We start from the raw sequence: 27,624 nt of genomic DNA, 5'->3' as shown, positions 1-27,624 counted from the left end.
GATTGGGTTGTTTTTTTGATATTGAGCTGCATGAGCTCTTGTAAATTTTGGAGATCAATCCTTTGTCAGTTGCTTCATTTGCAAATATTTTCTCCCATTCTGAGGGTTGTCTTTTCGTCTTATTTATGGTTTCCTTTGCTGTGCAAAAGCTTTGAAGTTTCATTAGGTCCCATTTGTTTATTTTTGTTTTTATTTCCATTTCTCTAGGAGGTGGGTCAAAAAGGATCTTGCTGTGATTTGTCATAGAGTGTTCTGCCTATGTTTTCCTCTAAGAGTTTGATAGTTTCTGGCCTTACATTTAGGTCTTTAATCCATTTTGAGCTTATTTTTGTGTATGGTGTTAGGGAGTGATCTAATCTCATACTTTTACATGTAGCTGTCCAGTTTTCCCAGCACCACTTATTGAATAGGCTGTCCTTTCTCCACTGTACATTTCTGCCTCCTTTGTCAAAGATAAGGTGACCATATGTGCGTGGATTTATCTCTGGGCTTTCTATCCTGTTCCATTGATCTATCTTTCTGTTTTTGTGCCAGTACCATACTGTCTTGATTACTCTAGCTTTGTAGTATAGTCTGAAGTCAGGGAGCCTGATTCCTCCAGCTCTGTTTTTCTTTCTCAAAATTGCTTTGGCTATTCAGGGTCTTTTGTGTTTCCATACAAATTGTGAAATTTTTTGTTCTAGTTCTGTGAAAAATACCAGTGGTAGTTTGATAGGGATTGCATTGAATCTGTAGATTGCTTTGGGTAGTAGAGTCATTTTCACAATGTTGATTCTTCCAATCCAAGAACGTGGTATATGTCTCCATCTATTTGCATCATCTTTAATTTCTTTCATCAGTGTCTTAAAATTTTCTGCATACAGGTCTTTGGTCTCCTTAGGTATGTTTATTCCTAGATATTTTATTCTTTTTGTTGCAATGGTAAATGGGAGTGTTTTCTTAATTTCACTTTTTCATCATTAGTGTATAGGAATGCTAGAGATTTCTGTGCATTAATTTTGTATCCTGCTACTTTACCAAATTCATTGATTAGCTCTAGCAGTTTTCTGGTAGCATCTTTAGGATTCTCTATGTATAATATCATGTCATCTGCAAACAGTGACAGCTTTACTTCTTTCTTGATTTGGATTCCTTTTATTTCCTTTTCTTCTCTGATTGCTGTGGCTAAAACTTCCAAAACTATGTTGAATAAGAGTGGCGAGAGTGGGCAACCTTGTCTTGTTCCTGATCTTAGTGAAAATGGTTTCAGTTTTTCACCATTGAGGATGATGTTGGCTGTGGGTTTGCCATATATGGCCTTTTTTATGTTGAGGAAAGTTCCCTCTAGGGTTATAATTTTATAATCAATGTCACTCCACAAATTTTAGTAAGCCTATTCCATGAACTTAGTGCAGGGGCAGGATGAGTAAAACTGAGGCGCGGGACTGCTCCTTGCCCTTGAGCTATTCATCCTCACTTGGGCAATTTACACCCTAAATGAAGCCTGTTCCCAGTCCTTGGTCTCTGCTGTTCTCTCCTGTCTGTCTCTTTCAGAAATCTTATTCATGCTGTGCGGTTCAATACATCTAAAGGCCGATGAGTCCCAAATCTACATTTTCTGCATTGCCCTGAATCCTCAGTTTCAGTCCTACATGTCCAACCGTCTGCTGAACATCTGTGCTTGGGGTTTCACAGTCACTTCAAATTGCCTATGTATCTACAGTCAAAGTTAGCATCTTCCCTCTTAGATTCCACCCTCTCCAGGGTTCCCTATCTGTTAGTGACACCATCACTGTCAGAGTCACACAAACTCAAAAACTAGAGGCATCCTCCTTTTTCTTTCTCTATTCTATTTAGTCACCAAATCTTGTCAATTTTCCTACATAGTGTATCTCACAACTCACCTCCCCCTCTACTCCTGCTGTTCCTCTCTACTGGCCAGAACCTCATCTCTAGACTATTAGAATAGCTCCCCTGCCTCTGTGCTTTCTTGCTCCAATACGGTGCCCAGGTTTTCTCCTACCATCTCTCAGTGGCCCAACCTCTTTTCCCTGACTCTCAATGATGTTTTTTTCCCTTCATCTGCCAGAGTTCTGCATTAGACTCCTTCTCACCCATTACCCTTTCACCTACTAGAATCTCATCTATTGCTCTCACCTGTGACTATCTTCCCTAATTCCTGATCTTTCTTCAAACATTCCTAACTCCTTGGAGAACATCTTCCACTGGATGTCTTACTCCTCCAACTCAACACTTCAACTCCAACTCCAACTGAACTCATTGTCCCCACCAAACCTGGTTCACTTGCCCTGCCCTTTTCTGTTCTTGGTATCACCATTTCCAAAAGCATGAAACTTTGGAGTCACATTTGGGTTCCTTCCTTTCCCACTGCTGTTAATTCATGTTTACCTTTGAAATCTTATATCCCTTCCTTTCTGTCCCACTCTAAAACCCATTGCAGACTTTTACTATTCTTCATCTGGGTTACTCTAAGTCCCCAAACTGATTAGGTCCCAGAATACTCTACTCACTGCCACCAGACTAATCTTCATAAAGAATCAGGGAATTTCCTGGCAGTCCAGTGGTTAGGACTCTGCATTTCCATTGGAGGGGGCCCAGGTTTGATCTCTGGTTGGGGAACTAAGATCCCACATGCCTTGGCACGGCCAAAAAAAAAAAACACACTAATACCCTCAGTGGCTTCCCAGCACCTGACAAATGAAGTCCCAATATCTAGGCCTGGCATGAAGAAGTCAGCCCTACCTTTCCAGTCATCTCGAACTCCTCCATCTTCATAGACCCTGGGCTCCATAACTGGATGACTTCCTCCTCTCCCAGCAGATCCTAAGACTTCTTGGTGTTAAACCTAGTTTTCAAGCCTGGTTCAATTCTACCTCCTTCAGGAAAGCTCTTAATCCTCCAGCCAGAAGTCAAACTCACCCCAAAGATCTCCCACAGACTTTGTAGTAGAACAGCAAGTTAATTGTGTCTTAAATTTTAGACTGTAAGCTCTGGGAAGTCAGTAAAGAGTCTCATTCTTCTCTGTTTCTTCATGGTATCTGTTACATTAATAAGTTCACAATAAGTATATTAAACCAATGGTCTCCTTTTTTTACTCAGCTGCGTTGCGTGGCTTGCAGAATGTGGGATCTTAGTTCCCCAACCAGGGATTGAACCCAGGCCCTTGGCAGTGAAAGCACAGAGTCGTAACCACTGGACTGCCAGGGAATTCCTGACCAATGGTCTCCTTGAAGAGCAGAGTGGGGCAAAGTCCTCAGGTAAAATCAGGCCATTATTTGCCTTCCCACACCATTCCACCTCACTCAGATCATCGTGACCTTCATCCCCACATTCTTCTGCCTTCTTAGGGTCTCATATCCAATTTGTCAGTGAAGGCTTTAACAAGATTTTAAATTTCATTATGATGCTTCATGTTAAAAAATCCTTTAAAAATAAGGTAATTAAGCCTGGGTATTGGTCTTATTTGTCCAATTTTCAATTGATCTCTTGCTTCCAGTTTCATGCTGTCTTTCCAGTAGTACATTCAACAATATTCATTCCTTCAGCTAATACTAATTCAGTATCTATTAAGGGTCAGATTTTGGCAAAAGAACATACAGGACCAACAGATTCTGGATAAGAGTGGCCAAAGTGGGAGAGGAGATAAGGAAGGGGAAGCTTCCTTTGGAAGCAGACAGTTGGGGTCAGATCTTGAATGACACAGTGGATGAGATTTAAAGAAAAGAAGGGGAAGAACACTGTAGATACCTGAGTTCACAAAGAGATTGAGTCTAGAAGTGTTGATGGTCAGTGACTGACTCTTGGTGAAAGCTGGCAGTTAAGTAACAGGAAAGGAGAAATATGAGCAAATTAGAAAAATAAGGAGAACAGGTAGAAGAGAAACAGAAAGAGCTAGTCATTTCAAGAAGTGAATGGTCAAAAGCATTAAGGGCTGCTGTGTGGACAAAAAGGTTAAGAATTTATAAATCAGCCCTGGATTTGGTCAGGAAAGGGTCACTGATGATTTCTGAATAAGTTTCAGTGAGGTAATGAGGATAGAGATAAAAATGCAATGGTTCAAGGAGGGAGACAAATGGTTAAGAAATAAAATCTGAAAAATCGACAGCCAGATGGTAAAGGTTACCCATTAAAAGACAGGCAGGAAAGAGGAAGAAAAAAAAAAAAAAAAAGACACGCAGGAAATAGGTTAGCAACAGATGAGCATGTGGATCATGAAAAGCTTTTTTCCTAACACATGGAAGAACTGACCTATGCAAAACCAGGAAGAAGTATTCCATAAAGAGGGAGGGCACAAGGATAGTTTGCAATGCTGGTTTACAGAAAATCTCTCTTTATTATAAAGAACAATGACTGATTTCTTGGATTAAAATAAAGTACACTTCACCATTACTCTTTACTCATGTTGCTCAAATCCAGAATTTCAAAGCTGTTACCATTAGAGATGAGAAGAAGCCCATATCTGTATCCACCTCTGCCATCTGGTCAGCTCTGATCTAAACTAAGATCAAGGAGACCTGGTGGGCATGATGAGAAGGCTCACCTCCAGAACAGTCTGCCAAGAACACAAAGGCCTGTGACTCTAGCTGTGTGACAGACCACATGCATGTGATGTCTTACAAACTCCTGTAGCTCTGAAGTCTTATTAGTGACTTCTAAAACATGCCCAGCACACTGCCTCTCCAGGGCTGGGAACTGAGGTACAATAAGCAAAGTGAAAGAAACTCCAGTGTATGCAAAAAAACTCACCACAGAAACAAGTATAGTTATTAGGAACATGTGCAGAAACATTCTGACATGCAGGGCACCTCCAACCACTCTGGCCATCTGTCAAGAAAAATGAGAGGAAATCAAAATAATTTCCTTACAAAAGCACATGTAATTTAAGAATTTTTAAATCTATGGAAAGCCATAATATTGAAGCAGCAGTAGTAATTTCCATGTTAAGGATATCAGACATTTAAGAAACAAATTCACAATACTGAATTCTTTGCTTAAATATTGCATTTAGGCTTATAATTATAAGGACCTCATATCGTGAATACAGTGGGTATCCATTTCATTCCATTTTTAAAAATTGAGATATAATTAACGTATAACATTGTGTAAGTTTAAGGTACACAACATGTTGATTTGATACATTTATATATTACAATATGATTATTACCACAGTCTTAGTTAACACCTCTATCACTTCATAAAATTAACATTTCATTTTGTGGGACAGTGTTCTATTATTTTTAATATCAAAGTAAGCATCTGAATCTTGGTTTGAAAAAAAAAGTAGGATACTTGAGTACATGCAGGAAAACTCAAATGTCTTAAATTAGAAGAGCCAAAGTTCAGAAAGCATATTTTTAGTAACATTTGCATTATCCCTAAATACTAGTATACTTTGGGAAAAGCCCACAAAATACTATGGAGAAGATCTGTTAAAGGCAAAGCAACTTCAAAATCCTAAGGGTAAATTAAACATTGTTTTCTATAAATTTTCTAAAGCAAACTATACAAGAAATGTTTTCTAATGAATAAGCTACAAGGATGTATAGTACAACACAGGGAATATAGCTAATATTTTATAATAACTATAAATAGAATATAACCTTTAAAAATGGTGAATCACTATGTTGTACACCCGAAACTGACATAATATTGTACATCAACTATACCCCAATTAAAAAAAAATCGTTCTTTATAGATGCTACTTGGATAAAAGCTACCATTTTCAGTAAAAGTGACTGATTTTGTTGTACCCTAAGTATATTTTAATTTCTTATGCTTAGCTGGTTTAAGATTTATAGCTTAAACCAAATATGTGATCAGGGCAACATATGTGATCAAAATATGTGATCAGGGCAACATACTCTCCCCACAGATAAAACACTTAAGAGGAATTAAGTAGTATTTTTAAAGCTAAGTTTAAAACCTGAACATATCTAATGAGTAAGAATAACTATTCAGAAGAGAGAAATGACTGACCTGCTTGAGACGCTGGAGACCTTGCCCATTTCTTTATGCAGTTCAAATGAAACACATGGTAACAGCTCTGACAACTCCACACTGGGGCTGTGACACGAACCAATTCACAGCACACCATGCACTCATATTTTTCTGTGGTTAGCTGTTCAATTAAAGAACCTGTTTAAAAAACAAAACAGATAAACTGAAACACAGAAAATCATTCTGTAGTCAACCAAGGATCAGCAAGGCATTTGAGAGGAGAATTCAAATGTAGAGATTTTAAGGGATGTCTGATTCTGAGCAAGGTGACTCTTCAGAGTTTGAGACCAGGAAGGGGCAGGAATATGCTGAGGTAGAGGACTTAGGAAGCAGACATTCAGGTAGGGATTCCCACAATTGAGGAAACATTCCCAAGAAACTGCCCAGGATTCTAGCAGAATAGCCAAACGCCCCTTGTAACACACGGCTTAAGCATTCACAGGAGAAACATGCTGTAGCACCTTGTCTTGCCCTCTCAATCTGGAAGGCTCTGCATCTACCACATTCATGGATTCAGGTTAGGGAAGGGCTCGTGAAGCTACAGTGGTCAGGTGCAAGAAACCTAAGCCTAGACACGTTCCAATAACCCATGGTGGTGAGATGGTTCTAGTAGATGCCCTGAAAGTCTTTGGTTGTTCACTCAAGAAAGACAGGCTTGATGCCTACCACAAGCCCCATGGTAGGATTACTAGACTGAGGGACACACAGTCTCTGGCTCCAGAAGCTCAGCATCTATGAGAGAGACCAGCGTATAACATCCTAAGAATCCTCCCAGATTTACTCTTCAATACCTTCACCCACTTCCAGACTTTTCCTTCAAATACAATCTCAGCAAAATCTTTCTAAATCCCAAGTGTACCCAGACCTGAGAGTATGTGTGTGTGTATGTTTTTTTTGAGTCCATATTTTTAGCATTTATTTCACAATACTATTTTGTTTGTTATAAGGTCCAAGTAAGTTATAAGAATAAAACAACTAACCTTAAATACACCATGCCAAGTGTTGTGCTAAAGCACTTTACACATATTTAATTCTCTTAACAAGGATATAATAGAGATACCATTTTATAGATGAAGAAACTGAGGCTCAAAGTAGTTAAAGCACTTACCTAAGATCATATAACCAGAAATTTAAAAATCAAAATTCAAACTCATCGCCATCTGACTCAAAAGCTCACATTTTAGTCATTCCATAATATTAGCTCCCTAAGATTACTTTCTGTTTGTCCAGTTCAAAGTCAAAAGAAATACACAACATCAAGACTGTAAGCTCTGGAAGGCAGGACCAGAGGCTCGTCTGCCTTGCTCACTGTAGTATATCCAATGCCTGGCATATACCAAACGTTCAGTAATATTTATTGAATGAATGGATGAAAGAATAAACGAGTATCATCTAGTCTGCTCCATAACCTCTCTCCTTTGAAAGTTTTAGGCTTTAGTAGTTTCTGGGATAGCTCTTTCCCTCTGGAGAAAGCCTGGAATAAAGATACTGTAAGTGACTGATTAAAAGGAAATTACCTGCTTTAGATACAGATGAACACATCATAAAATTGAATTCTATTATAAAAGCCGAAGAATCAGACTTAGATTCTCTTTTAAAAGTAGGGATACCCGGGCTTCCGTGGCGGCGCAGTGGTTGAGAGTCCGCCTGCCAATGCAGGGGACACGGGTTCGTGCCCTGGTCCGGGAAGATCCCACATGCCGCGGAGTGGCTGGGCCCGTGAGCCATGGCCACTGAGCCTGCGCGTCTGGAGCCTGTGCTCCGCAACAGGAGAGGCCACAACAGTGAGAGGCCCGCGTACCGCAAAAAAAAAAAAAAAAAAAAAAGTAGGGATACCCTACCCTGCATAGGTTAACATTTCTGAATAACAGAGTCAATTATATTTCCTACCAGTTACCATGCTACATGTGGAAGATTCTGGAGCAGTAAGTTAGGTGAGAGCTCATTAGAGAGTGAGATTAAGTTTGAGCCATCTATATGTGAGGCTGATTGGGGCAGAGGAATAGTCTGTGAGAATTATACTTGTGGTGAATTTTATAGAAAATGCCTATTGACCATTCCAGAATAGAACTGAGTTAGAATTAAGAACACAGAAAGTGAAGTAGTACGGAACCCACCTGAGAACACTATAATTTTTACCCTGAGGACTGTCTTTTTATTTTACTGTTTCTCTTATTCATTAGTTTATTGCTTGTTAATGAAGAACTATTGTGATGTTTCTAAGTCCAGTCACGGTGAAATCTGACCACTAGGATGCACATACATTTAGTTATGTGGTGACAGCTGTCAACTTTGAATAGCCTACAAATTACTGCCTTTACAAAGCTGTCAACTTTGAATAGCTGACAAATTGCAGCCTTTCCAAAGGCTGTCTCTTTCATCCCATGTTCAGTATGTCGGCAAACCCTGCTGGCTCTACCTTCAAAATATTTCCAGAATCCAACCTCTGCTGCTAACACTCTGGTCTAAGCCACTATCCACTCACCTGGATTATTACAATAGGCTCCTAACTAGTCTCCTTACTTCAGTCTATTCTCACCACAGCAGCCAGAGGGAGTCTGTCAAAATGCAAATTATTAATAGATGATACACTCCTCTGCTCAGAATTTGCCAATGGTTCCTACATCACATGCCTGTAAAAGCCAAAGTCCTTACAATGGCCTTCATTGGCCCCCGGTCCTCATCTGTGATTCCTCTTTCCCTAGGCCACCACTCTGAGACGACACTGCCTCCTTCCCAGCCCTAAACTGGAAGGCAGATTCCTGCGGAAAGGTCTTTACAACTCGCTATTCCCTCTGCCTAGAATACTGTCCCCCAGACATTTGCACAGCTCAGTCCCTCACCCGCTTCAGGTGTTTACTCAAAATGTGGTCTTCTCGGGCTTCCCTGGTGGTGCAGTGGTTGACAGTCTGCCTGCCAATGCAGGGGACACGGGCTTGAGCCCTGGTCTGGGAGGATCCCACATGCCGCGGAGCAACTAGGGTCGTGAGCCACAACTACTGAGCCTGCGCGTCTGGAGCCTGTGCTCCGCAACAAGACAGGCTGCGACAGTGAGAGGCCAATGCACTGCGATGAAGAGTGGCCCCTGCTCGCCACAACTGGAGAAAGCCCTCGCACAGAAATGAAGACCCAACACAGCCAAAACTAAATTAATTAATTAATTAATTTTTTAAAAATGTGGTCTTCTCAATGAGGCAGTCTCTGGCCACACTTTAAAAACTGGAACCCACCCCTCCCCCCAAAAAAACAAAAAAACTGTAACCCACTCCCTCAGCATTCCCTATCTCCCTTATCTTTCTTCACACCACTTAAGTCTATCATATATTTTACCTTGTTTATTTCCTAACTCTACACATAGAAGGTACTCAATAATATCTGTTGTATGAATGAATGAAAATAATAAATAATAGTAAAAGGTTCTAGAAACATACTAGAAAGAGAAACAGTATAATTCTTTCACCAACATTTCAGTTTTATCTAAGCGTGTAACATACGTAAAACATGGTACTATTCTGGAATAGCTCTCTGCTGGTGAACTATCACATTTCAGGTGCAAGACTCTTGTCCATTCTGGATGCAGCCCTATCCTGACCACTGGCTCTTCTTCAATCCTAGGCCCTCTCCCACTAGGGCTTCTCCATCATTCCCCAGTCAAGACTGTATATTCTCTATACTTTTACTTTGATAGTATGTCAGTAAAGAGGGTGACAACCCACTTAAAAAACCAGAAGAACAGAGACCTGTCTGGAGAATGCACTACAAACTTTTCAGATACACCAATAAATAACTGTCTTAAACAAAACAAAACAAAACCTAAAACAATCCTGATTTGAAAAATCCAAGTGTAGGGCTTCCCTGATGGCGCAGTGGTTGAGAGTCCGCCTGCCAATGCAGGGGACACGGGTTCGTGCCCTGGTCCGGGAAGATCCCACATGCCGCAGAGCGGCTAGGCCCGTGAGCCATGGCTGCTGGGCCTGCGCGTCCGGAGCCTGTGCTCTGCAACGGGAGAGGCCACGACAGTGAGAGGCCCGCGTACCGCAAAAAAGTAAAAGAAAAATCCAAGTGTAAAAAGACATTTTTGAGGCAAACAGGGAAATTCAATTGTGGACCAGGTATTAGATGATTTCAAGGAATTATCGCTAATTTTGTCAAGCACAATAACGGCACTATGATTATGTGAGAAAACGGCCATATTTTTTAAATAGATGTAACCTAAAAGTATATGAAGGTGAAATAGCCTGATATCTGGAATTTACTTTAAAATATATCAGCAAAAAAAGGGGGGCTTCCCTGGTGGCGCAGTGGTTGAGAGTCCACCTGCCGTTGCAGGGGACGCGGGTTCGTGCTCCGATCCGGGAAGATCCCACGTGCCGCGGAGCGGCTGGGCCCGTGAGCCATGGCCGCTGAGCCTGCGCGTCCGGAGCCTGTGCTGCGCAACGGGAGAGGCCCACAGCAGTGAGAGGCCCGCGTACCGCAAAAAAAAAAAAAGGGGGGGGAGATAGAGATTGTTTAAATATTAATGCATATCTATTTATGGCATATTATATATTAATTTAAAATAAGGTTTACAAAGATTTCTTAATGAGTGGAAAAATATAACACTATAATAAGCAATAAAAGAATAAAGATTATTTTTATTATATGATTTCAACTATGTAAAACTGAGCATTGAAAAATTCTTTAAGGAAACAGACTAAAAGGTTAAAGCTGATTATATCTGGATGGTGGGAATAAAGGTAAATTAACCTATCAACTTTAGTAAGCTGCCTTATTTAAGGTAAGGCAGCTGTTTTTAAAAAGCTAATACAACGTAAGCATGATCAACGTGTTCAAGATGGTCTTGCTGAGTCTGAAGCATATGTCAGACATCACATTTATTTATGTGAGTCTAAGGCCTATGGCAGAGCTTAGGGGCTGGATGTAAAGGTTTAGAAATCAGTACAGCCCAGAGGCAGTGGTTTGAAAGTACAGAACTGGTTGTAATCTCCCAATGAAGCCTTATCAAGTAAGAAGAGAGGGCTGAGATAAAGCCCTAGGTAACACCAACATTTAGGAAAGAGGTGGAGGAAGAGAAGAGTGAAGGACATAAACAGGAACAGTCAAGGAGAACAAGAAGGACCAGAAGTGTGTGGTAACAAAGGAGTCAAGGAAGTTACATTTCAGAAAAGACCCCTTTGTGTCCAACTCAAAGGGAGGTCCAGGATAACAGTAAGGACTGAGTCATTCGTGACCTTACCAGTAGCTCTGAGTCAAGTGGTGATGATGCCAGAGGACTGAGACATGAAATCAGATTAGGGAAAAGGACACAGAGTGGATGACCCTTTTTTTTTTTTTTTTTTTTTTGCGGTACGCGGGCCTCTCACTGTTGCGGCCTCTCCCGTTGCGGAGCACAGGCTCCGGACGCGCAGGCTCAGCAGCCATGGCTCACGGGCTCATGTGGGATCTTCCCGGACCAGGGCACAAACCCGTGTCCCCTGCATCGGCAGGCAGACTCTCAACCACTGCACCACCAGGGAAGCCCCAGAGTGGATGACTCTTGATTAGACTGAATGGAAGGAAAGAAACACTACTGGGAGGTCCCGTGTGGGGCAAGTTTTTCTTTTAGAGGGCAGGACAGACTCAGGAAGAGCTTCAGGTTGAGAACTTGGAGTAGTAGATGTGGAAAGGTTGATGAAAGGAAATAAAAGAGATCTCAGAATGAAAGAAAAGGAATAACAGGCACAGATGTCTCTGAGTTTGCTTAGAGAGAGCAAAAAGTTGAGAAAATTATGCCCTTTCTCAGTGATGACCTCCCCTTTCTCAGTGAAGTAGGAGGCAAGGAGGTCCACTGGGGTTCAGAGATCAATGTTAGGAAGGTTTGAATAAGTGTGGAAAAGGTTTGGAATAGTCTTAGATGAAAATGGGAGGGACAGCTGCCCAAGGTCATATAAGGGGAAAACGGCAGCGCTGAAAGCCAGCTGAGCTGGAGACCACTATTCAAAAATATTTACTGGGAACTGACCATGTACCAGACACTCTTTAGACACTAAGAGTATACAGTGAACAAAACAGACAAAAATCTTCTGCCCTTATGAAGTTTACTATCTTGTGGTGGAAGGTAGTCAATAAACAAATAAATAATGAAAATAAGTAGTATCATCAAATAGTAATAAGTGCTATGGAAAAAAATAAGCCAGGAAAAGAGGTTAGCGAGGGTCGGCAGTGGGGGAAGTATTATGGTTTTAAACAGGGTGATCAGGAAGGCTCTCCTCAGAGGGCGAGTGAATTTGCAGCAGTGCCAAATCTATACTGTTATACGATTTCCTGAAATGGCATTCTGTTATCCAGATAGGGTAGAAAAGTTAGACTGCAGCATCCACCCAGGGCTGGGATCCTGCCAAATGTCTTGGCAGAAGGATAATACTTCAAATGACTTACAGTAAGGCCTAGCCTGAAGAGGGGATGAAGAAGGATGGAGACTGAACTGATAGTGGGTGGAAGAGCCTGGGAGAGCCAAAAGGATAGGAGGTTATGGTCAGAAAGCAGAACGCAGGACTTTAGAATTTCAGAGACGGGGCATCCCCAGGGTCATTTCCTTGGTAGTGGGTGTGGAGGTGGAACGGATATGAAGGTCACTGCAGGTGACAAGATCAAAGAACCTGAGGATGACATAACCCACGTGATCACTGAAGTCACACAGAACAACAGCAGGATTTATGGTAAATCAGTACTTCTCAAACTTGAATGTGCATGAGAACCACCTGGAGGCTTGTTAAAAGAAGAGACTGCTGGGCCCCACACCTAGAATTTCTGTTTACTAACTCTGAGGTGAGGCCCAAGAATGTGCATTTCTAACAAGTTCCCAGGTATTGCTGACAGCTGCTGATCTGGGACTATACCTTGAGAATCACTGGGGTAGAAAAAAGATACAGGCTAGATGCATTAATAACTGAGGCTGGGGCTGGGAGATGTGGAGGCTAACAGATGACAAAGATAAGGAGACATGGAAGGGGATGGAGAGAAAAGGTCATGCAGCATTAGCTTCAAAAAAGCAGGGATTCTGATACAAAGGTAGAAGAATAATAGCTTAGAAATGACACTGGGGAAGGAGTGTGCTCTTCCCGTCTTCCAGAAACTAAGGTAAGTGGGATAAGGGAAAACAGCAGGCTCTGAGGCTGTAAGGAAGTGGTGACCCGACAGAAGGCCATAGGTCAATTAAGAGCAGGAGCAGAGCCAAAACAAATAAAGGATATAGGGGGTTTTGTTACTGCAGAATGAGGGATCCAGGCAGTCTGGGAGGACTGGGCAGTGCTAGGTTCTCTCAGTTCAGAGTGAGAGTAAGCAAAGCCCACTCTCAAACAGCCACGGACACTTATATTTGGGGTAAGCCTCTCTTTCCATTCCAATCAAGCTTTCATCTCCACTACTCCACTAAAACTGCTTTTAGCAAGACCAGTAACCTTGAGGAAACTTGCTCAAGCTTCTTAGATAGCCTCATCCACCAGAGGACAGAAAGCAGAAACTAGAAGAACTACAATCCTGCAGCCTGTGGAACAAAAACCACATTCACAGATAGACAAGATAAAAAGGCAGAGGGCTATGTACCAGATGAAGAAACAAGATAAAACCCCAGAAAAACAACTAAATGAAGTGGAGATAGGCAACCTTCCAGAAAAAGAATTCAGAATAGTGAAGATGATAGTGAAGATGATCCAGGACCTTGGAAAAAGAATGGAGGCAAATTTCAAGAAATGTTTAACAAAGACCTAGAAGAATTAAAAAACAAACAAACAGAGATGAACAATACAATAAATGAAATGAAAAATACACTAGAAGGAATCAACAGCAGAATAACTGAGGCAGAAGAACGGAAAAGTGACCTGGAAGACAGAATGGTGGAATTCACTGCTGCGGAACAGAATAAAGAAAAAAGAATGAAAAGAAATGAAGACAGCCTAAGAGACCTTTGGGACAACATTAAATGCAACAACATTCACATTATAGGGATCCCAGAAGGAGAAAACAGACAGAAAGGACCCAAGAAAATATTGGAAGAGATTATAGTCAAAAACTTCCCTAACATGGGAAAGGAGAGAACCACTCAAGTCCAAGAAGCGCAGAGAGTCCCACACAGGTTAACCCAAGGAGAAACACGCCGAGATGCTAGTAATCAAATTGGCAAAAATTAAAGACAAAGAAAAATTATTGAAAGCAGCAAGGGAAAAATGACAAATAACATACAAGGGAACTCCAATAAGGTTAACAGCTGATTTCTCAGCAGAAACTCTACAAGCCAGAAGGGAGTGGCACGACATATTTAAAGTGATGAAAGGGAAGAACCTACAACCAACATTACTCTACCCAGCAAGGACCTCATTCAGATGCGATGGAGAAATCAAAAGCTTTACAGACAAGCAAAAGCTAAGAGAATTCAGCACCACCAAACCAGCTCTACAACAAATGCTAAAGGAACATCTTTAAGTGGGAAACACAAGAGAAGAAAAGGACCTACAAAAACAAACCCAAAACAATTAAGAAAATGGTAATAAGAACATACATATCGATAATTACCTTAAACATGAATGGATTAAATGCTCCAACCAAAAGACACAGGCTCGCTGAATAGATACAAAAGCAAGACCTATATATATGCTGTCTACAAGAGACCCACTTCAGACCTAGGGACACATACAGACTGAAAGTGAGGGGATGGAAAAAGATATTCCATGCAAATGGAAATCAAAAGAAAGCTGGAGTAGCAAAACTCATATCAGATAAAGTAAACTTTAAAACAAAGAATGTTACAAGAGACAAGGAAGGACACTACATAATGATCAAAGAATCAATCCAAGAAGAAGACATAACACTTATAAATATATATGCAGCCAACACAGGAGCACCTCAATACATAAGGCAACTGCTAACAGCTATAAAAGAAGAATTGACAGTAACACTATAATAGTGGGGAACTTTAACACCTCATTTACACCAATGGACAGATCATCCAAACAGAAAACAAATAAGGAAACACAAGCTTTAAATGACACAATAGACCAGATAGATTTAATTGATATTTATAGGACATTCCATCTGAGAACAGCAGATTACACTTTCTTCTCAAGTGCGCATGGAACATTCTCCAAGATAGATCACATCTTGGGTCACAAATCAAGCCTCAGTAAATTTAAGGAAATTGAAATCATATCAAGCATCTTTTCTAACCACAACACTAGGAGATTAGAAATGAATTACAGGGAAAAAAACATAAAAAACATAAACACATGGAGGCTAAACAATACATTACTAAATAACCCAGAGATCACTGAAGACATCAGAGGAAACCAAAAAATACCTAGAGACAAATGACAATGAAAACACGACTATCCAAAACCTATGGGATGCAGCAAATGCAGTTCTAAGAGGAAAGTTTATAGCAATACAATCCTACCTCAAGAAACAAGAAAAATTTCAAATAAACATCTTACCCTTACACCTAAAGGAACTAGAGAAAAAAGAACAAACAAAACCCAAAATTAGCAGAAGGAAAGAAATCATAAAGATCAGAGCAGAAATAAATGAAACAGAAACAAAGAAAACAATAGCAAAGATCAATAAAACTAAAAGCTGGTTTTTTGAGAAGATAAACAAAATTGATAAACCATTAGCCAGACTCATCAAGAAAAAGAGGGAGAGGACTCAAATAAAAATTAGAAATGAAAAAGCATAAGTTAAAACAGACACCACAGAAATACAAAGCATCATAAGAGACTACTACAAGCAACCCCATGCCAATAAAATGGACAACCTGGAAGAAATGGACAAATGCTTAGAATGGTATAACCCTCTAAGACTGAACCAGGAAGAAACAGAAAATATGAACAGACCAATCACAAGTACTGAAATTGAAACTGCGATTAAAAATCTTCCAACAAACAAAAGTCCATGACCAGATGGCTTCACAGGCGAATTCTATCAAACATTTAGAGAAGAGCTAACACCCATCCTTCTCAAAGTCTTCCAAAAAATTGCAGAGGAAGGAACACTCCCAAACTCGTTATGGGAGGTCCCCATCACCCTGATACCAAAACCAGACAAAGATACTACAAAAAAAGAAAATTACAGACCAATATCACTGATAAATATAGATGCAAAAATCCTCAACAAAATACTAGCAAACAGAATCCAACAACACATTAAAATGCTCATACACCATGATCAAGTGGGATTTATCCCAGGGATGCAAGGATTCTTCAATATACGCAAATCAATCAATGTGATACACCATATTAACAAACTGAAAAATAAAAACCATATGATCATCTCAATAGATGCAGAAAAATCTTTTGACAAAATTCAACACCGATTTATGATAAAAACTCTCCAGAAAGTGGGCACAGAGGGAAACTACCTCAACATAATAAAGGCCATATACGACAAACCCACAGCAAACATCATTCTCAATGGTGACAAACTGAAAGCACTTCCTCTAAGATCAGGAACAAGACAAGGATGTCCACTCTCACCACTATTAGTCAACATAGTTTTGGAAGTCCTAGCCATGGCAATCAGAGAAGAAGAAGAAATAAAAGGAATACAAGTTGGAAAGAAGTAAAACTGTCACTGTTTGCAGATAACTTGATACTATACATAGAGAATCCTGAAGATGCCACCAGAAAACTACTAGAGCTAATCAATGAATTTGGTAAAGTAGCAGAATACAAAATTAATGCACAGAAATCTCTTGCATTCCTATACACTAATGATGAAAAATCTGAAAAAGAAATTAAAGAAACACTCCCATTTACCATTGCAACAAAAAGAATAAAATCCTAGGAATAAACCTACCTAGGGAGAAAAAAGCCCTGTATGCAGAAAACTATAAGACACTAATGAAAGAAATTAAAGATGATACAAACAGATGGAGAGCTATACCATGTTCTTGAATTGGAAGAATTAATATTGTGAAAATGACTCTACTACCCAAAGCAATCTACAGATTCAATGCAATCCCTATCAAATTACCAATGGCATTTTTTACAGAAGTAGAACAAAAAAATCTTAAAATTTGTATGGAGACACAAAAGACCCCAAATAGCCAAAGCAGTCTTGAGGGAAAAAAACCGAGCGGAAGGAATCAGACTCCCTGACTTCAGACTATACTACGAAGCTACAGTAATCAAAACAATATGGTACTGGCACAAAAACAGAAATATAGATCAATGGAACAGGATAGAAAGCCCAGAGATAAACCCATGCACCTATGGTCAACTAATCTATGACAAAGGAGACAAGGATATACAATGGAGAAAAGACAGCTTCTTCAATAAGTGGTGCTGGGAAAATTGGACAGCTACATGTAAAAGAATGAAATTAGAACACTCCCTAACACCATACACAAAAATAAATTCAAATGGATTAGAAACTTAAATGTAAGACCAGATACTATAAAACTCTTAAAGGAAAACATAGGAAGAACACTCTTTGACATAAATCACCGCAAGACCTTTTTTGCCCACCTCCTAGAGTAATGGAAATAAAAACAAAGATAAACAAACGGGACCTAAGGAAACTTAAAAGCTTTTGCAAAGCAAAGGAAACTACAAACAAGACAAAAAGACAACTCTCAGAATGGGAGAAAATATTTGCAAACGAATCAACAGACAAAGGATTAATCTCCAAAATATATAAACAGCTCATGCAGCTCAATATTAAAAAAAAAACAATCCAATCCAAAAAATGGGCAGAAGACCTAAATAGACATTTCTCCAAAGAAGACATACAGATGGCGAAAAAGCACATGAAAAGTTGCTCAACATCACTAATTATTAGAGAAATGCAAGTCAAAAGTACAATGAGGTATCGCCTTACACCAGTCAGAATGGGCATCATCAGAAAATCTATGAAGAACAAATGCTGGAGAGGGTGTGGAGAAAAGGGAACCCTCTTGCACTGTTGGTGGGAATGTAAATTGATACAGCCACTATGGGGAACAGCATGGAGGTTCCTTAAAAAACTAAAAATAGAATTACCATATGACCCAGCAATCCCACTACTGGACATATACCCAGAGAAAACCGTAATTCAAAAAGACACATGCACCCCAATGTTCACTGCAGCACTATTTACAGTAGCCAGGTCATGGAAGCAACCTAAATGCCCACTGACAGATGAATGGATAAAGAAGATGTGGTACATATATACAATGGAATATTACTCAGCCATAAAAAGGAATGAAATTGGGTCATTTGTAGAGACATGGATCAATCTAGAGACTGTTGTACAGAGTGAAATAAGTCAGAAAGAGAAAAACAAATATCATATATTAACGCATATATGTGGAACCTAGAAAAATGGTACAGATGAACCGGTTTGCAGAACAGAAATTGAAACACAGACGTAGGGAACAAACGTATGGACACCAAGCGGAGAAAGAGGCGGGGCGGGGGGGCGGTGGTGGTGCGATGAATTGGGAGATTGGGATTGACATATATACACTAATATGTATAAAATAGATAACTAATAAGAACCTGCTGTATAAAAAAATAAATAAAATAAAATTCAAAAAAAAAAAAAGACCAGTAACCTTCACATTGCCAAATCCAATAGTCAATGTGCAGTTATCCTGCTGTACTGATCAACAGCATTTAGCACAATTATCACTGCCTCCTCCTTGAATTTCTTTACTTGGTGTTTAGAACGTTTCACATCCTAGTTCAGTTTACTCTTTCTCCGTTTCCTTTACTGGATGCTCATTTTCCAGCCAAGCCTAGGTAGGCTCCATCCTCACTCTTTTTTTGTCTAACTACACTCACACCTTAGGTGACCTCCTCTAGTCCATTAAACACCATCTCTACACTGACAATGCCCAAATTTAAATCTCCAGTCCAGATCTCTTCTGTGAATTTTATATTCAACTCTCTATTTAACATATCCATATGGCAGTCTAGTAGACAACTCAAATCTAATAAATTTAACCAAATTCTTTATCTTTCCTGAACAAGGAGGAGACAAAGCAAAACATACGCAAAAACACGTTTTCCAACAAGGAAAGGCTAAGAAGTTGTCACAGATTGGAGGAGAATAAGGACACATGCTGATTAAATGCAATGTGATATCCTGGATTGCACCCTGGAGCAGGAAAAGGGTATTAGTGGGAAAACTGGTGAAATCCAACTAAAGTCCGGGGGAATTCCCTGGCGGTCCAGTGGTTAGGACTCTGTGCTTTCACTGCCAAGGGCACGAGTTCAATCCCTGGTCAAAAAACTAAGCTCCCACAAGCCTCGCTGGAAGCCTCGCGGCGTAGCCAAAAAAAAAGTCTGAAGTTTAGTCAATACCATGGTACCAGTGTTAATTTCTTAGTTTTGACAAAGATGTTAACATTACAGGGAGCTGGGTGAAGAGTGTATGGGAATTCTCTGTTCTATCTTTGCAAACTTTCTATAAATCTAAAATTATTCCTAAGTGAAAAGTTTAAAACACGAACACTGCTTTCCCCTCCCATGCGCTACCACTGCACTGTGCAGCAATTCTCGCCTTCCACATTGCTCAGGCACAACACCCTGGCTGCGTCCTGGACTCCTCTCATGCTCCCGCATCCAACATCCAGTCTATCTGTAAATTCTGTCAGCTTTACCTCCCAAATACACCCAGAGTCTAACCAATTCTTACCTCTTTCACCACTGATACCTTCATCCAAGTCTCCATCAAGTACCTGAATTACCACAACAGCCTCCTAACTCATTCCCTTGCTTCCTTAGGGCCCATTCCTCACACAGCTGACTGAGTGATCATTTTAGAATGCTTGTAAGATCATGCCATCCCGTCTCCAAAAACCTCCCAGCTACTTCTCACCTTCCTACTCAGAACCAAATCTAAGAGCCTCATATGACCCAGTCCCTGTGATTTCTCTGACCTCCCCTACTGCCCACCTCTTCATTGCTCACAATGGCCCCCTCCCACCCCAATCTACACTTGCTTCTCTCTCTGCCTGAAATGCCCTTCTCCAGAGAGCCACGTGGTGCACTTCTGCACTTCCTTCTGGTCTATGTTCAAATGTCTCCGTATCAAAGAGACCAACCTATGTAAACTGGCGCCCCTGTTACTCTGTCCTCTTAACCTGCTTTATGGGACCTCCCTGGTGGCACAGTGGTTAAGAATCCGCCTGCCAATGCAGGGGACACAGGTCCGAGCCCTGGTCCGGGAAGATCCCACAGGCCGTGGAGCAACTAAGCCCCCGTGCACCACAACTACTGAGCCTGCGCTCTAGAGCTCACGAGCCACAACTACTGAGCCCGTGTGCCACAACTACTGAAGCCCACGCGCCTAGAGTCCGCTCTCCACAAGAAAAGCCACTGCAATGAGAAGCCCGCACACTGCAACGAAGAGTAGCCCCCGCTCGCCACAACTAGAGAAAGTCCACACGCAGCAATGAAGACCCAATGCAGCCAAAAATAAATTTTTTAAAAACCCTGCTTAAAAAAACAAAAAAAACCCAACCCTGCTTTATATTTTAGCTCTTATCACCTGACATATTAAATATTTAAGTGCTTTCTACCTGTCTTCCCTACCAGAATGTAAATCTCGTTAGTGCTGTATTCCCAGTACCTAGAACAGTGCTTGGCACACAGCATCTACTCAATAAATATGAATAAAGAGGTCTCAAGAAAATGCTGGGATGTGAAGCCAGAAAGATTTGTTAGGCAGAACTCTAAGGTGGCCTCCAAGATTCCCAGCTCCTGGTGTGCATGCCCTGGATAATCTCCCCTCAAGTATGGGTAGACCTGATCTAATCAAGTGAGCCCTTTTAAAAGAGTCTAGTGATCAGAGACAGAAGTCAGAGAGATGTAAAGAATCTGTAGCAAATTCTTTCCTGTAGGCTCTGAAGAAGCAAACTACCATGCTGTGAAGGGGGCCATGTGGTAAGGAATTGCGGGTGGCCCCTCGGAGCTGAGAGTGATCCCCAGCCAGCAAGAAAATGGGGACCTCGATCCTACACCCATTAGGAGCTAAATCCTATCAACAACCAGTGAGCATCAAGAAGGACCCCACACATCAGATAAGACTGCATCCCTGGCCAAATTTCAGTCCTGTGAGACCCTGAGTAGAAAGCTCTGCTAACCCGTACCCAGACTCCTGACCCACAGAAACCATGACATGGTAAAGTTGTGTTATCTTAAGCCACTACATTTGTGGTAATTTGTTATGAAGCAATAGGAAACTATCAACCAGCCTTGAGGATTCAAGAACAACTCTGGTATAACATTGCCTTTGTTCACACACAAGTCGAGATCCCAAGAAGGACTGCCTGGTGGAGCAAATGAGAACTAGAACTATAGGCCTGTGTAAAAACAGGCCCGGGCAGGTGGTGGCTCCCTGTGTTAGGTTGTATGTCACATTAAACTGGAGGGAGACCAGAATGGTGAAGGTCCATGAGAAAAAGCTGGTGGAATGAAGCTATTTAGCCTGGATAAAATATATACTCAGGGTAAAATGAGAAGTGTCTTCAAATACTGCAAAGAGCTGATGTGTAATGAGTGGGAAGGAAGCTGTGAGGAGAGAGACTAGCTGCTGTGTAGTTCCAGAGGACAGAATTTGAACTAGGAGATAGGAAATATTTACAGGAAAGAAGTTTTCAGTTTAATGTAAGAAAGAACTTTCTAACAGTCAGAGCTGAGTACCTACTGTGTTCTAAGAGCTGTGCTAGGCAATAGAGATCTAAAACTGAAAGGAAAAATATGGTCTCTGCTTTCAAGGACCATATAAACTAGTGGAGGGCACTGACACATAAACAAATGATGGTTTCCAGTGGTAAGTGCTATAAAGAAGCATATATATGTAAGGGAAGGACATATCACAGGGCTGGAAAAGATTAATGCTATCTGTGGAGGTGACAAAAGGTTTTCTGGACATGTGACTAAACTATAGCTTTTGAAATATGAGTAAGAATTCACCAGTGAGCTGAGTAGTAGACAGTGTAGACAGAAGGAGCCACATATGCAACAGCATGGAAAGATGACAGTATAGAGTCCAGGGAGTAAAATGTGGTGGGGACTGAGGCAGCAGAAGATGAGGCTGTTGGGTAAGGCAGAAGGCAGAATCTGTAGGTGACGAGAAAAAGTGAACAGAATTAAGCAGGGGAGTGACGCAGGTCAATACGTGTTTTAGAAAGATCACTTTCTGATGCTGACGTAAGAGGTGAACTCAAAGAGAAAAACTGGAGATGGCAAGATTAGTTAGGAACTGTTGCAGATAAGCAGACAAGAGGTGATGCAGGCTGGAACCAGGAGAGGCAGTGGAGATGTTACCACCCCCTACTTGTGCTTTCAGAATTCAAAACAAATCTTGTAACCAAACATCTATACCACCCATACCTGCACTTTTTAAATTCCTTATTTGTTAAGAAAAACGTTCCTTACCTGTATTTGCTTATGATATATAAAAACTAAGTAAGTGGTTACCTATTGGGGAGGGGGGCAGGTGGTGGCAGGACCCAAGGAGATGATGAACAAGGAGAGAAAGAGACTTTAACTATGTACGTTTTTATATTTTCTGGTTTCTAAATTGTATTAATGTATTACCTATTCAGAAATTAAAAAAAAAAAAAAGAGAGAGAGAAAACATTTCCACCCATTCAGATAGGTTTACCTGTATGTGTTTCCACATTCTTTAGCATGTGGTTCTGTTTGCCTCGGGGGAAAGATGCTACCTGAGGATCCTGCCTCCTTACAGCACATTTCTCTGGGTCAACCCTTCTGGAAGACTTGCTGGCAACTGCCAAGTTCCCATTGTCACAGGCAGATTTTGCTGGTCTTTCATTGAGATTTTCCTTTGGAACAGAGGCCATGTTGCTTCTGGATCCTGCGTTTGTTTGCCGTTGGCCCTCCTGTTTTGGTGGATTCCTGCCTGGTCGTGGCCTGGCCCCCTCCACTTCCCAGGGAGGCCTCTTCTGTGGGTATCTTCTCTGCTCGCTGCGCCTGGCCCCATACCCATCCGCTACTCCTTTTCTAGAGGATGCATCTGAAGAATCAGGGTGGATAACCCCCACAGGTTTGGTGTTTTCAGGTCCCGCCTCCTCAGGTTTGGGAGTCATTCTGTGACCCCACTCACTTTTGAGTTTCCCCTTGACTTTTGGTCCTCTACCATAGCTGTATACAAATTGGGTTGCCTTTTTGGGTTTTGCTCCCCTGGGATCTGCACCGACAATTTCCTTCTCATTCTCAGAAGGGCTGTGCTCTCTGAGGTTTGTCCCACTCTCTGACTTGGCCACACTTTCTAAGCCAGCTGCATCTGAGGTCTGGTCAGTGAGACCCTGTGTTCTCTTGACTCTGATATGCTGCTTTTCACTCCTCAATTTCTGCCAAGGTTGATTTGGAAGGCCATGGTTCTTGAGTGATTTATTAGTAGCAGAGGATTGGAAAGAAGTCTGTTGACTCTTAGGTTTGCTTCCTGAAAGATAACTGTGATGAACAGCAGAGATGTCATCATAAGGGACTTGCCTGGAAAGGTGACAGGGAGGTGGTGAACTATAATTTCTTCTACCAATTTTATTAGAATCTAGTCTCCTTTGACCCCCACAGTTTAGACCAGAATTTTTTCTCTCCTGAGGAATGAACTCAGCAGCGTCCGTATTCAATTTAAAAGTACCTAGGACATAAGAAACAGACATGCAGGTAAAGAAATTAATTGGTCACTCATGAAGCCTGAAGACTGTAAGCCATATCTAAAAGTTACTTTCCTAGGGACTTTGTATAAAACAGTCTCTATACGAGGTCTATGTTTCCTGTGAAGGTGGTAGGTTCAAGGTGCTTGTGGAAGACTGATCATCTCATAACCAGCAGCCTCACCAACAGCTACTGCTGAATTGCTAAGGAAAACTGCTCTCCTGGGCTACCGGGTATTATTTATAAACGTGTTTATCTTTATCGACAAATGTGAGGTCAGCAAACAGTTCGGGGTGAGACACCAATCAGCAGGTTCAATGTGGTATTTCAAAACTCTAAGATAGCATTAAGTAAACAGGCTTTGGAGTCAGCCAAAATCAGTTTAAAGTCTGGCCCTCCAACTTATAGTATGAGCTTAGGGATACCACCTGATTGCTTTTAGCCTTAGTTTCCTCATACATGACAAAAGCTGATAATACTATTCCAAAGGGTCATTGTGGAATTTAAGTAAGACTTCACACAGACAGTACTTAGCAGGATCAGTACATCTCATCTCTTCTCCCCAGGAATATATTTTAGGTTTTCCATACATAATCTCTGTAATATGGTCCAGAATTCCAGAGTCTCAAAAATTAAGCACATGCCCCTTCAACCTACTCATTTTTACCCCCTAACATGCTTCTTTATAGTCAACTCAGTCTCTGAAGTCCAAAGATGAAATGATTTGCCTAAGGATACAAAACCAGTTAGTAGCAAAGTCAGAACTATGTGTAGCATACAGAATAGTCTATGAATCAACAGGGCCTGGAATTTGCGTTTAAATCCCTGCCCATCACTTGTGTCTTTATGCGAGTTACTTAATCTCAATAATGGAATAGTAAAGAGTTGCTACTTCAAAGAGTTACTATGAAGATTAAAGCAAGGTTAGTAACATGTATAAAGTGGTTAAAATAGTGCTTTATTATTGCCGTTAGGACTACAAACTATCTGAAACACAGACTTGACCACAGATGGGTGCAGTGCACAGCCTATGGGGTTTCAGGTTTAATAATAAGCCCTAACATTTATTAGGTACTTAACATGTGTCAGGCACTATTCTAAGCACTTTGCATATGTTAACTCATTTAATCTTTACATTCCTGATGAGAAAGTTGAGACACTGTAGAGAGTAAGTAACCTGCCCAAGGCCACAGGGGTATTCCAAAGCAGATTCAGGATTCCACCCCAAGCTATGTGACCCTAGAGATCACACTCTTATACTACGCTCCAATGTGAGAGGTTGGGTGGCCCATACTACAGAAACATATACTTAAGAACTGAGCGAGATCATAAAGGTCACAGGGTAACCTCTCTCTCAATCCAGGATCTGTCCTGAAAGCTTTCAATGGGCAGAATTCTGGGGGTGGGGTGGAGGGCTTTACAAAACGGCAAGAGGATTAGACAAATTCAGCAGGTGGCAGAGAAGCTGTTCCAGAAATATAAGAGATAACTTAGAGGGGTGAATGGGTAGATTAGACCAAGTGGGTATTGTGTAGTTTTCTTCTGCTTGAAGAAGGCTGTAAAAGGGGCAGAAAAACATCAGTAAAGTTGTCCAGAATAGCCTGGTAAAGGATGGGAAGAGGGTGTTTTCATGTTAAGCAGCAAAGAGTTGATGCAACTTGAGAATCTAGACGGGCAGCACCTATTCATATAAAGTATGTGTTCCACCAGACATGAGGCAGTGGGCAAAGCCCTCTGAAAGATCCTTAAGAGACATAAGGAAGGGGGAAAGGGCACAGGAAACTGAACACAAAGATCTGAGACACCTTTATTTTTTCACTATTTTGAGCAGCTGTAAGTTACTCAACAAATAGGATGTCTCATCCCCAAGGCTTGGCTATAGTGCAAGTGGTACCCAAGATAAGATCAAGATAAAATAAGATAAGATCCAAGATAATACCATGGTAGGTGACCAACGGGTGGGTGGAGCAGAGTAAGGGAAAATCCAACTGTAGATTATAGAGTTCAGAGACAAAGTTGGCACTGGAGAGTCTGCCCATGGGCAGGAAGATACCCCTTGGACTGGGCTGGTGTTCCAGGACAACAGCAGGTAAGAGAATTAAACCTTGAGTGGGGATGGAGGTGTGGGTTAGAGATGATGCTGAAATAAGAACATGGAATAGGAACTAAGGCAAAAACAAACTAAGGCACAGGAGACAGACTGGGGAGGTCTTTGGACTAGGAGACTTTGCCTCAGTAGGTGGGGCAGAGGTTGTAACCTGGGGCACAACACCATAGCCCCAAACTATGACTCACAACTAGCCCCACTCAATTCTGCTTCAAACACTGAATGGTGTAGAAATGGGCCAGAAGTAAGCCTAATGATAGGAAGACCAACGGATCCAATTTAGAGGATTTGGGGAAAAAATGGGTGGGAGAAGAACAAAACACCAGCCTAACAAGGTCCCTACACTCCAAGATGAATTGATACCTAAATCAGGACTAGGGTACACCAATGCAGTGTGTTATCCAACTTTTCTGACCAAGACCCACAGTAGTAAATACATTTTACCTGCCACCAAGTAAACAAATACATATATACTCTTCTCGGTGCCCCAACAGCTGGTAGGTAGCAGAACGAAGACTCAAATTCATGACTGTTCACAAACCTCATGCTGCACACTGCTGCCCTGTTTTTCAGAAAGAGTGGGTCATGAAATCAAATCATGCAGTGGGTTGGGACAAGTGTTTTTTCAAACGAAATATGTAGTAGAGTGCATTGCATATAGGAAGGAAAACCACTGCTTCTTGAAATTTTTGGTTCGCTTTTATATTTATGTCTGTGTGCACTGAGATCACCATGTAAAATATTCCTTTCCGGTCACTGTCCAAAGAGTTGGGAAAACAAAGATCTAAGGTACCCCGAAGGAAGTGGAAATGGATGTTTTATTAACAGCCAAATGAGGCTGTCTCTGCACACAAAGGCAACTCCGGGAGGAGAAGTAAGCTAACAATTGTGTAACAGGTACAGCAGCGGCGGGAACCTTCACTGTAATTTACTTATTTACTCCCAATTCACAGATGAGGAAAACGAGACTTCACACTGAGAGTTCGTGGCAGGCTGACACTGGAAACCACGAGTGCTCGGCTCGCGCACGCGCCGCTGCCCCAGGACGCACGAATACATCTTAAGCGCAGCGAGCAAACCCGCCGTGCGTCGAGAGCCCAACACCGTCACTGGCGGTGACCCGGCCGACGCCCGCCTGTCGGATATCGCTGCCCTAGGAAGGCCGGGCTGAGCCCTGGAGAGGGCGGGACACCCACATCGACTCAGCAGGACAAACCCATTCTCCTTAGAAACCAGATGCCGGGCTTCACTACGCAGTCAAGGATGGTTAAGATCTCGGTTCGCACGACGCGCGTGGCTTGGCCCTTCCGAGCCACTATCTCCAACCCTAGTACGCGCCACTCTCGCGATACGAATGGCCGGTGCCCTAGGACTCGTCACTGACTCAATTTCCGCTCCCCGAGAGGGGCCCAGTCCCGCGCGGGCCAGGACAGTACCTGAGACAGGAGGCGCCTCCGCCATCCCGTGCCGCAACACCTAAAGCGAGCCCTGCAGCCCAGCGAGCGCTGTCACCCGGTCACGTGCCTTGGACTTCCGGCGCCGCGACAATATTCGCTTCTGCGCGCCCGGTAGACGGCCACGGAGTTTGCGCGGCCCGAGTCAACTGTGCGGTGCGTCCGTGACGTCAGGCAGGCGCGCCAGGCTCCGGGCTGAAGGAGGTTGCTAGTGGCTGTAGGTGGCTAGGATACCAGGAGGATAGGCGGGCCCGGACTTGCGTAATCAATAGTTGTTTTCCTTTGAGAGTCCCTGTGCGCTCCTGTTTCACCCTCCCACCCAACCAGCTTCACCTGGTTTCTGGAGTCACCTCAGACAGCACCTCCTTACTAGAGTAGTTCAGGCTTAGGATTAAAACAAAAACTAAGTAGTCAAAAGGCGGTCTGG

General features: G+C 41.8%; 1 protein-coding gene across 7 annotated transcripts in view; it reads right to left on the bottom strand.

The window, feature by feature from the left end:
• NFX1 (nuclear transcription factor, X-box binding 1) overlaps positions 1–27,332 on the bottom strand; it is an 80,155-nt gene extending 52,823 nt beyond the window's left edge. For 6 of the 7 annotated variants that reach the window (XR_014296856.1, XR_014296857.1, XM_082656209.1 and 3 more), the window contains exons 1-4: positions 27,180–27,332; positions 22,621–23,619; positions 5,977–6,135; positions 4,747–4,824 (exon numbers count right to left, since the gene is read on the bottom strand). Coding sequence is in view for 5 of the 7 variants with exons in the window: in XM_082656209.1 (XP_082512335.1) it covers positions 4,747–4,824; positions 5,977–6,135; positions 22,621–23,619; positions 27,180–27,204 (1,261 nt within the window). In the remaining 2 variants the exon portion in view is untranslated. The remainder of the gene's footprint in view (positions 1–4,746; positions 4,825–5,976; positions 6,136–22,620; positions 23,620–27,179) is intronic. The other variant, XM_082656212.1, reaches the window with a different exon arrangement.
• Between the last annotated feature and the right edge of the window lie 292 nt (positions 27,333–27,624).

The sequence above is a fragment of the Grampus griseus genome (assembly GCF_964374135.1).
Source record: "Grampus griseus genome assembly, chromosome: 6".
NCBI lineage: Eukaryota > Metazoa > Chordata > Mammalia > Artiodactyla > Delphinidae > Grampus > Grampus griseus.
This window is presented reverse-complemented; position numbering and strand designations above follow the sequence as displayed.